General features: G+C 37.0%; 2 protein-coding genes across 3 annotated transcripts in view; one reads left to right on the top strand and one right to left on the bottom strand.

Annotated features, from left to right (window-relative positions):
* The first annotated feature begins 454 nt into the window (after positions 1-454).
* On the top strand, positions 455-3,983 carry sar1aa (secretion associated, Ras related GTPase 1Aa). Its single transcript, XM_008436903.1, has 7 exons — positions 455-530; positions 983-1,051; positions 1,503-1,622; positions 2,128-2,193; positions 3,254-3,357; positions 3,445-3,576; positions 3,652-3,983. The coding sequence occupies exons 2-7, from the start codon at positions 994-996 to the stop codon at positions 3,766-3,768; spliced, it is 597 nt and encodes a 198-aa protein (XP_008435125.1). The 5' UTR covers positions 455-530; positions 983-993; the 3' UTR covers positions 3,769-3,983.
* A 2,492-nt stretch (positions 3,984-6,475) lies between these two features.
* LOC103481456 (SPARC (osteonectin), cwcv and kazal like domains proteoglycan 2) overlaps positions 6,476-11,450 on the bottom strand; it is a 68,003-nt gene continuing 63,028 nt past the window's right edge. For both annotated transcript variants that reach the window (XM_008436902.2, XM_017310809.1), the window contains 3 exons: positions 10,856-10,918; positions 9,858-9,992; positions 6,476-9,090 (listed from right to left, as the gene is read on the bottom strand). In XM_008436902.2, the coding sequence (XP_008435124.1) occupies positions 8,945-9,090; positions 9,858-9,992; positions 10,856-10,918 (344 nt within the window). In that variant the 3' untranslated portion in view covers positions 6,476-8,944. The remainder of the gene's footprint in view (positions 9,091-9,857; positions 9,993-10,855; positions 10,919-11,450) is intronic.

Below are 11,450 nucleotides of genomic sequence, written 5' to 3'. Positions count from 1 at the left end.
TGGTTGTAAATGCTGGGTAATTCTGGAAGAAAGCCTTTCAGGAATAATGTATCCCTTTCCTTTCACTTCACAGTCATTCCCTGCTTTCTGTTTTCTGCCAACTAAACTTCCCAAATATTTTCTTATGGTTTATGATGGTAACATAAACCATATGTTACAATCCATATTGTAATATATACACCATAAACCATACATTTATGGTTTATGCATTTTATTATATATTGTATACTATTTCACAAAACAACTTAAATAATTTACTTGTACAATTTTCCCAATAACCCAAAAAACATTTCCACTTTATCCTAAGTAAAATATTTATTTACTTTCCATATGTAGGACTATTCTAAAAATGAACTCTTTGAGTCAGTTTTTTTCCCATTGAACGAAAGGGGGCGCTGTGACAAATATCACGGGAAACCCTGTTGCCGTTCTTAAAACACGAATAAGAGAAGTAGCCTCTCTGATTGACTGTTTCCAAGGAGACCGCTGACACCGCCGAGAACTGGGATAAGGCTCCGTACTCTAGGAAGGTACGTTTATTTTTATTTATGCAGTTTAGTGCGTTGAATTGTGCTAATGTTGACAATTAGTTCGCTCATAGTATCTTATTTGTCAGTGTGTCGCCACGTACATAAAAGGCTTTATGCAGGCTACGATGTTAACGCTAACCTGCATAAATTCAGCCTTTCAAGTACAAACAGAACATGTAAAGACTTATTCGTAGTCGTTCATTAATTCCATTTGTTATTTTAGCAAGTTAGAGATTAGCCGCTGTTAGCCTCCCACTACACGTGCATGTAAACAGTGTTTTGTCAAAGCCATACCTTGAGATAAACACATCTGTGTTATTTTACTGTATGCACCAATTTGATAGAGCTCTTAATATCAATACAGGCTTCAAGACATATTGTGATCAACGCCATGCATTTTGAATCAAAAACGTATTACTTGCGGTGCAGATAAGGTTTTCTCATTCATACAGACACCATCAGAATGTCGTTTTTGTTTGACTGGATCTACAGAGGGATTAGCAGTGTTTTACAGTTTTTAGGTGAGTACCTTCCCTTTTTATCCAACTTCTGAGAACATAGCAACTGAATTACAGAGAAATAAACAATTCATCACCCAGTCATTAATGATTGGATCCTTTTATGCTGATGTTTTTTGCAGTTTATTTTTATTTAAGGGTATAAAAGAGTAAACAGGATTGAACACCACACTGAGTTCTTGAAATATAAAACCATAATTTTTCTTCCATTTTCATGTCTACCACATCAAATCCTGATTAATCCAGTGTGTGGGTTTAACAGGACAAATTGTGGTACTGGATGCTCATCTTTATTCAAAGCTTTTGGCTCAAATTGTAACAGAGATGGTATCAGGCCCAAATATCTTTACAGTTCTTATGCATCATCAATTTGTGAGCACAGCGTAAACTGCAGTAATATATGTTCCTTTTAAGAAGCATAATAACAAATCTTTCTTTTGTGGCCCCATTACAGGTTTGTACAGAAAGACAGGCAAGCTGGTTTTCTTGGGTCTAGATAATGCTGGTAAAACAACACTCCTGCACATGTTGAAAGATGACAGACTTGGACAGCACGTACCAACACTTCATCCAAGTAAGCACATGGTGTGAGGGCAGTATGCCATATAAAGCTGACCGGATACTTCTTTTTTTTTTTTTTTCCTATTTTGCTTGTTTGGTCTTTTGTTTCTATAATTTATTAATATTGTAAAATTATTAAACACGGTCATATATACAGTAAGTGTTCCTTTTTGAAATACATATTGTGGTCACTGTCAAGAAGAAGGAACATCATACCCCTGAATAAATTACTATTTTCATGAATAGATTATCAAAATATAAACAATTTAAATAGTTAGCTGATATATTTCATTGCTGTTTTAAAATATAATAATGGCCATTTCTCTACTTTGCATATTTTGCCAAATAGGAACGACTTAATCTTTGCTTAGAACAAACACCTTATTATTTCGTAATCAAACAAACTTATAACTTTACTGTGGCTGTAGGATTTTTTTCCTCGTGGTCTCTATCGTTATGTGAGTCGTGGTCTTTTATTTCCTTTTTAATTCGATATGTGTTGCATTGTCTTCAAACAGCCTCGGAGGAGCTGACAATTGGTGGGATGACATTTACGACATTTGATTTGGGAGGACATGTACAAGGTGAGCTCTAAGCCAAAACTCGTATTTTTCCGTTCTGCAGTCAGGACATAATAGATCGGTATTGTGATTTCTATTTCCCAAAGACATGTGCGGCTGTTTGTCGTCATTATGTTAGACAGCGTCAAAGTGCATTACTGAAGGAAAAAACAAGTTTACCGGATCATCAGTGGAAATGTAGTTCTCAGTTTCTCATCAGGTATAGAAAGCTACTCACTTAGTGTTTTCAATACACAAACCAAAGCAATATTCTTTTCATGTTCAACAAGGTTTCTTAAAAGGTTTGACAGTTTCTGCAGTACTTATCGCCACCACTTGGTGTCACTGCATGCCCTAAAATCCTCTATTTTTATTTAGTAGCATCTCCAGTATTTGTGCCTTGATTAGACCTTTACGATAAACAACAAACATTTTTTTGTATTTTTCTTTTGAGAAAAAAAAAAAACTACTAGTCATTTTAAATCCCACCAAGTATCCAACCAGTTTAGTCAAGTTTATTAGTATAACACATTTCAGCAAGAAGGCAGTTTAAAGTGCTTTACATCATAAAACATCAGACAGTGAAGCATAATTAGCCAGGTCAACTGACTAATTATGCTTCACTGCTATGTGTGGAGGTAAGACAATGGCAGCTCCTGCATCATGCCATGGGGCTGCTTTTCTTCACCAGGGATATGGAAAGCAGGTTAGAGCTGATGTTAAGATGGACGGAGTTAAGCACAGGGACAATCGTGAAAGAAAATATTTTAGATGTTGCAGAAGGCAAGACTGGGCAGGATGTCCACCTCCCTGTAGGACAACAACTCTAAATATACAGCCAGAGCTACAGAGGAACGGCTTAAATGAAAATATATTTTTCATAATGAGCTATTTATTTTGATGAATACTTTTCAGATCGCCGACTTTGGAGTGGCAATCATGAAAGCACCACTCTAAAGACTAAGGATTATTTTTCAGAAGTGTTCAAAGATGACATCTCTTTGTGACAGATGGATCATTTCACTCTTGCGTTGAATTGCTGCAACCACAGTCAAATTAAAAGGAATTTCTTCTTCATTTGCAGCTCGCAGAGTTTGGAAGAACTACCTGCCAGCTGTGAATGGCATTGTCTTTCTTGTCGACGCCGCTGATCATGAAAGACTTGCAGAATCAAAGACTGAGCTTGATGTAAGTTCAAACACGGTGGCTCCAGGATGTTTCTGTCAATTTGGATTAAAACTAATAGCCACGCTGCTGATGGCTGTGGTCCTCTAGGCTCTGCTTTCAGATGAACCCATAGCCAGCGTCCCGGTGTTGGTGCTGGGGAATAAAATCGACCGTCCGGAGGCCATCAGCGAAGGAGCGCTGAGAGGAGCTTTTTGTCTCGATGGTCAGGTCACAGGAAAGGTAGACATGTGCTCAGAGTCTCGTCCTCCACCCTTTGAATCATCACATCCAGTTTATCCTAATTCTGATCAACAGGGAAACATTTCTGTGAAAGAGCAGAACGTTCGCCCGCTGGAGATTTTCATGTGCAGCGTTTTGAAGAAACAAGGCTACGGGGAAGGCTTTAGATGGCTGTCGCAGTACATCGACTGACACAAAGGAAAAATCAGAGAGGATCTAACCGACACGTTCACATGAAACTCCACGAAGACTACCAAGAAGCGACAGTTGTAATCATGTTTGAATCATATTTTCACATTTGAAAACACTATCTTTCATCATTTAAATTTCTCTATGCAAACAAAGAACTGGTTTATTAATGTGAGAAAGCATGTTTAGTACCTAATTATAATATATGAAGAACCGGATGATCTGCAGGAGTGTAGATTTGTGTTCCGCTGTCCTGAATTATTTATTGTTTAAACCATCAGGTACTTGATTTAATATTTATTAGTAGGTGTATGATGAAGCATAAAGTCTCGCTTATATTGCACTGAGGGGCTTAAAGCCTGTCGGATTTCTAACAGAGATGGCAGGGATTTAGATTAGATTAGATTAGATGTTTGGAACAGTTCCATGAACAAATAAAGAAATAGAGAGGATTAATTTTGATCTGAATTAATCTGATGATACGCAACCTCTACCTCCAAAGCACAAAGCCAAATATGTATGGTAATTTCCTGGGGATTAACAAGGAGATAGATTGGGGTTCAACAAAAATATCATCTTTGCTGAGCACTAAACCAGAATGACACCAAATCCCCTTAAACCAAAAAGGGAGGGTACGTCTGATAGATTCAAGTTAAACGTCTCATTAGTGGCAGACGTTTGAATTTCTCCTGCCATTTATTGAGTTTTTATTTATGTATGTTGCTCAGAGACAACAGCATAGGTACAAGATCTGTTCTAAGAATATCAGTTGCACCTTTTGTTTGCAGAAGTCTTTAAATGGGTTTTAAACGTTCCCACAGTGATTAGCCAGAATAGCTTCCTATATAAAAACACATCAGTGATATTTTCTCCTTAGCCTTACAAAGGACGAACACAGCAGGTTGTTAAGTGTTGCAAAATGACGCATTCTGATCAATGAATGTGATATAAATGTAGCAACGCAGTGATGCGCAAAATCCAAAGAGCAAAGTTCAAAGGAAGCATCCCTGCATTTATTAAATGTTGCCTGACTAAATTTTCATTTTCATTTCATTTTCAATTTTCATGACAGGTTAGAGCTTTCTGGCTTTTTTTTTACATGTGCAAAAGCAATAATAATAAAAAAAAGCCAGATGCATTAAAACATGTTTACTGCCGAGTGCTGAATATGCGCCCTATCATCCAGACACATATTTGGAGGAAGGTAGTCTTTTAACACGGTCCCCCACTTGGGTAGAAGTACCAACATTATTTTAAATTTGGGAATGAGTTTCAGAAAAAAAAAAAAAAAAGTTTTCTTTGCACAAAGAACTAGCTTTAAGCCAAATAGTGACACCTGTAGCAGCTAGAGGACAATTTAAAGCTCACCATCTGTAGATCCAAATAAAAATCCAACATAAAGGTGAACTTTAGCTGTACACATCGTCTTCCCAATGTTATTAACTAATATGGAAAATGAAATGGGGCCTAAAACTGAACCCTGGAGTTCCCCTTTCAGAAAACTGGACTTAAGTTCATCTCTTATACCTGAAAGGTAATTTCTAATCCTCATCACTCAAACCAGTATTAGTGTCATGGGTAATGAGCACAGTACCATTAATGAGTAGCTTGCAATTAATGTCTTTAAGAAATTATTTATTTATTTAAATACTGAGAATGAATGAATGGCAGTAATAATGACGTTCTCTAAAAATGTAAGAAAACAATAAAGAAGTACAGCCAGCGGCAACGTAGCATCCAATCGAGTGTTCTCCTCTGGATGTGAAAATCAAAGACCGTAATTAGTTCTCCGCCTGTTCGTCTTTTCAATTTGTTAGTATTAAGTGCGGCATTAAATGCAGCCTCTCCATTCTGCCACTTCCTGTTAGTTATGGTCTTTCTTTAATTAAGCTCTGATTTAAGTCCAATTTAAAAGTGTGGAAAATTTAAACAAGAGCTGGAAATTAATGGTTAGTAATATTTTGATGTCTAATTTGCATTTAGCTTTTAAGTGCTTCTAATGTACTTTTTGATTATCTGAAAAGATATGAGAGTGCACTTTGGGAGACGAATAAAAACGTCTGTTGTGGTCCGTTTCATCATTTTGTCTGTGTTCTCCATTGATAAGAAGGTTTCAGTTTTTGTCTCTAAAAACCAAAGGGACGAATATTATGCGGCATTTGAATATAACAGATTTCTGCATCTTTTATTCACAAGGTAAACTTTTTTTTAAAAAATTGGTGTAATAATGACTCAAATAAGAAATGAGTCACTTATTCATATTTTATACAGTTTCCTTCCATCTATTTTGTTTTATTATTTCAAAAACCTACTCTACCAGTTGCTGAACTTCCATAAATTATATATAACACAGATATAAATTCTTGTACAGTTGCCACCTTTGAGCAGGCACTAGAAAGGAAGAATGTTGTTTGTAATATAACGAATATTTTTGGGAGAAAAAAAAAAAGTTCAGTGAATTTAAACAAGAAGTTGCATCCAGCAGAATAAGATAGAAATCTAGTTCATGTAAGTAAATGAAATTACAATAAAATCAGATTTTTATATCCAAAGAGTTTGTTGCTTGTGATTTTATGTTCTGTCTTATTGAACGTTGCTCCTTATTGCGTGAGGTTATGATACATTTTGTCGTTTTTGTTACAAAGTTCTCACTCCAGTGTTTGTTTCTTCGTGTTAAACAGTGATAAAGGACTTGACACCACGACGCAGCTTTAGGCCCCAGTGCCTTTATTTGTAAAGTGCTCAGCATAGAAGTACATTCTTACTAACATGCAATACTAAAAACAAACATCTGCCCTGTTGATAGCATGAACAAAGACATGGCAACAATATCCTCATAGAAAACAAAACCAGTGTGAATTCAAGTATACACACAGAACTTCAAGTAATGCACTTTTTTTTCTTTTTCTTTTTTTTTCTTTACAAACACAAAATCCAGTATTTCCAAGTCGCGAACCCGGAAAAATAGCCGTTGTGGCACATTCTCTTCGACGTGGTTTCAGAGTTAGCAAAGGACAGCAGCTTCTTCTATTGTGTTTGCAGTTTGAGTCCCCAAACTGGACATGTACAGTAGGCCATGTAAAGCTGTGTGCATCCATTTTAATTCAGAAAACATACACTTAAAACTGTGTTGGTTTGTGGTGCAACTCAGTCACCGAAGGTGGCTCAAAGTCAAAGCAACATGAAATCCTCTAAAGTTGTACACTGGATGTATATAGATGTTGATTTTTAAAGTACATAACAACTGAATATCTTCAAAGAAACAGTTTGACAATTTAGTAAATATGATTATTTGCTCAATAATCAGGGATTGATAAACCACTGATTGCTTTTTCAAACACCAATTTGGTGGTGAAAATAAAGTTCACAAGCACCAATTGAAAGACGTATAGTAACATTGCTTCATTTTCTGTTTTTGTCCTTGTAGATTTAAACGTTTTATTTGTCTTTTTTTTTTTTTTTATAGATATTTTGACATTTCTGAGACTGTATTTTTGCTTCCTTGTGTTATCAGATGCAGACTGTGTGCCGTTTTTACAAAATGCCACTTTTTTAAGATCCACACACAAAATGACAACTTTTCCGAAGGGAAATAACTTCTGGCATCCAATGCTTCAATAGCTGAGAGGCACAGTCAGAGCTTTTCGCAGCCGAGTCATCCTGCAGACACTGGGGCGAGAGGAGGGATTTCTGGGACTGCCGGATGAATCTGTGTTCAGGTTGCAAATCTTGAATGCCAAAAATCAGAGCACACTTGCTAGGAAAAATATCTTTAAAAATTTTTTGTTAAAATGCTGATTTTCTAACTTCCAGTTTCAACTTTGCTGTGCTGCATCGCTAAAATTGAGCTCTGTAGCTACTTTTGCACACTCAAACAGCGCTGAAGCTCACAAGGTTTTTAGTTTGCATCTCTGCTTGTTAAAAAAATAAATAAATTTGCTGGTATCATGAAGTTTCTGTCTGGAATATGAAGGTCTTAAACCCAGAAATATTTCAAATGTCCTAAAAAACGTTTTAGATTTTAAGTTTCTACAACACCACGCTGATTTTTTCCCCACAGATCAGCTATGAAGCTAAAAAGTTAGATGGTATATGAATATACTCACTGTATTTGTTGATGTAACTGGCTCTGTATGTACTTTTTCAATAATAACTGTTAATATTTGTCCAACACAAATATGAAAATTGGGGTGTGCATTTATATTTAGCCCTGTTTACTCTGGAACCACTAAATAAAATCCAGTGCAATCAATTACTAGAGAATATGGGATAATCAGTGTTATTCACATGCTGTAGTTGTTGTGCTGAATTGGTTTGACCTATAATTGAAGGAAAATTCATTTTAATTACTTTCCGCTCTTTACTCAATATTTACTCTTTATTGTGGTAAATATTGTAGTATTTACTACAATATATATTGTAGTAAATACTACAATATACTAGTAAAACTAGTAAATACTACAATATATTGTTCTTGTTCGATGTGTAGTGTAAAAAAAAACCCTCAGATTTTGATAAGTTATATTTGCTAGAACATTTTCAATTTTGGTGTTGTAACTTTCTGCAAAGTCTGGCATATAGTACTTTAAAATGTAATTTTGCACTAAAACTACAGATGTTTATCTCTACTTTTTTTTTTTTTAGACAAATCTATAGTCTTTAAATTCTCGCCTCTCATTTGTCCAAGAGTGGTACCGATCATCTCATCTAACTATTTTACAGAAAACAAATAAACTTATCTCCCAAAGTGTCAAACTGTTTGTTTCATGCCCGATCTCTAATAGTTCCAGTGAGATGGCAACTTTAATACTTAAGCAACTGTTTACACAATACAAAATTACTTGTAATCTCTCTATGCATAGATGGTGATAGTACAAGATACAAACTTTTACGGACTTTACTTACCAATGGCGCGACAGTCAGTGGCTACCCCTTTTTCAGGACAGAAAAACACAAAGCTCTGTCGCTCAAAAACAGAGTAAAGGTTGAAGCAATTACACGTATCTAAGAAAGAAAAATAACCGGCCATCGTCTTGTTATTGAACCTGTCTGGCACCTCAAGATCAATAATAACTCCATTCCTCTCCAGTTCTTTTCCAAAATCCACTCTTTAAGGTGAGAGCCATGCCTGTTGACTTTTAGGCCAGCTGCTGTGCTCTCTGTTCAGGGTCAGACACTTCTACCAGATGTACCCTCCATCATCTGCCTCGCCTTCCTCCTCTTCCTCCTCCTCTGCTTCCTCCCCGTTATCCTCTGCCTCCTTCTCCTCTTCATCTTCCCATCCGACTCCACTACCAAAGTCCCCAGAATATCCAGTTACTTCATCTGGAAGAGGTTAAATAAATATTTGCGTTACATTTTTCTAAAAGTACGTTTTTTTTGTATTTCAAATGTTGCTTAAAGGACTTAAAGGACTGCTGGTTTATCCAAGTGACACTTCAACAATATGAAGCTGATGCCCAACCACCAAAACTTATAGAACAGGCGACAAACTGTTTCTGCAACCTGATTCTGTAAAAGGGAGAAGCTTTCTGGGGGAATTCAGCTGAACTGAAATAGAGTTTATATCTGAATCCAGACAAGTTACAGAGGGAAGGCAGAATAATGGGTGAGGGAGAAACTGGAATGGAAAACTTAAATACAAACCAGCAGAAAGAACACAGGGGAAACTGAGGCAGGGAAACCAATTTACAGAAAAGGAGGTGAACTAAGACTTAAAAAGGAACTATAAACCAAACAGAAAAGACTAACACAGATCTAAGAGAAATGAATTTAATTGCACAAACTATAAAACTCAATACAAATGACTGAACAAATATGGATAGACACTAGTATTACTAAAATGAAATGTCAAGAAACACAAGAGAAAACCAGAAGACAAACACACAAAAGATCATGACTTCTTAGAAATATTGAAAGAAAAAATGGATACAGACATGAACTGTAACGATTAAAATATATTGAACTGAAGACATGAAGAGAACAAATGATCTGGCAATAAATTATAATATCAATTAAAAAAAAATTATTTAGGGTTTGGAGAAACAAATCAAAATAAAAGAAGTAAAGCTTCCAAATTGTCATAGCCTTACCACAGTCTGGGTTTCCATGAACTCTGGAGCCCATCATCTCTCCATGCAGGTCGACACACCAGCATTCCCCTCGGCTCTGATCACACTGCACTTTCCTGTAGTAGCCGTCCTCATCACAACTGGGAATATAGGTGCCTAAAAACATTATTACATTACATTATTATTACTACCAGGTTCAAGAAAAATCATGAAAAGCATGCTAATGATCTCCACCGTAGATGATTGAAGGTTCAGACATTTCCAGTGTACTTCGGTGACCCAGGCTAAAAAAAATATCATTTTTTTTCTTGCATAAAATAACACAGTTTCTGTTTATTTTGCACGTGTATGGACGTGCTGTCGGACGTCATCTCACACTGTAAGTCTGTATGGTTTGTGTTTCCTTATGCCGTGAGAGTGGCACGTTAAAATACGGTGACAGCCTCTGTGACAGAGCTCCGCTTCTTCAGCCTCCCCCAGGACAACCTTGTCAAACTCAGAGCAAAGTTTTCTAAGCGGCACCGATCCTCCCTGACCCACAACAAAAAAAACATAAATAAAAACAAGCGAAAACAGACGCAGGATAAGTTGCCCAAGTTTTGAGTTGAAAACAAAAGCTCCTGCAGTGTTATTTGCCGCAAATGCTGCAGTGTGGGGTTTCTGCCGGAGTCAAGTGTCTACATTAACCTTGGTCTTTCCAAAAGCCAGCACTGCCCTCTAATCCCCTCCAGCCTGATTAGGACCTAATCCGTGCTGTGTGCTTGTGATCTCTTTAATTAGCCCCCTGCAGCTTGTTGTCTGTCTTTCGCTTCTTTATTTCACATTTTTACCTGGAAATTTGCAGTGAGTGTGATGGCAAACGCGGCTGAATGGCGTGACTTCAACACATTTGCATAGCAGTGGCATGCCCTAGAAGGGATTTCAGATGACTACCCCAATGAGCTTATGTCCAAAACGTGAGCTTAGGATTTAACACACATCTCAAACTTCACGGCGTCATGCAGGAATAATGCATTTACCGGGTTTCTTCTTGGCTGCCTGCTGCACTTGGATCCTCTCCAGCTCGGCGAGGCACGGCGGCTCTGCGAGAAACGAGACGAAAAGTGATGACGGACAGAAACCCGAAAGTGCTCTCCTCAAACTTTATCTCAATCAATGCTCTTCATAATTACACGTTTTGCCCGTATCGATTTGCTTAAGAAGTCTTGTATTTCAATCCCTGAGCTTTGATTGATCGAGGAGGGTTCAGCTGAAAGAACATATGGATGCGGGCAGAGACGTGGGACAAGGAAGCAAGGCGCACTTTTAGATAAAAGTAGAAACAAAGAGGACACTTTGTGTGGAAAAACCACCAAAGCAGCAAATCCTTGCAAGCATTTATGGAAGTTTACAGAAAGAGGAAAAGTTTAATCCTGTTTAACTGCAGAGCTAATGTAAAGCTTGTCACACACACACGGTGATAAGACTGTAAACCAGAGATTTTGTCTTGTGGTTTTCTTGTTACTATCCATGAAAGATTTCAAAATACTGTCACAAAGGGCACTTCAGCATTTTGAGATTTTCAAGTAGAAGCAAATATTGAGGCATAGTCAGGCATTAATAAATAAGCTATGC

This window comes from Poecilia reticulata, linkage group LG19 (genome assembly GCF_000633615.1).
Source record: "Poecilia reticulata strain Guanapo linkage group LG19, Guppy_female_1.0+MT, whole genome shotgun sequence".
Taxonomy (NCBI): Eukaryota; Metazoa; Chordata; class Actinopteri; order Cyprinodontiformes; family Poeciliidae; genus Poecilia; species Poecilia reticulata.
This window is presented reverse-complemented; position numbering and strand designations above follow the sequence as displayed.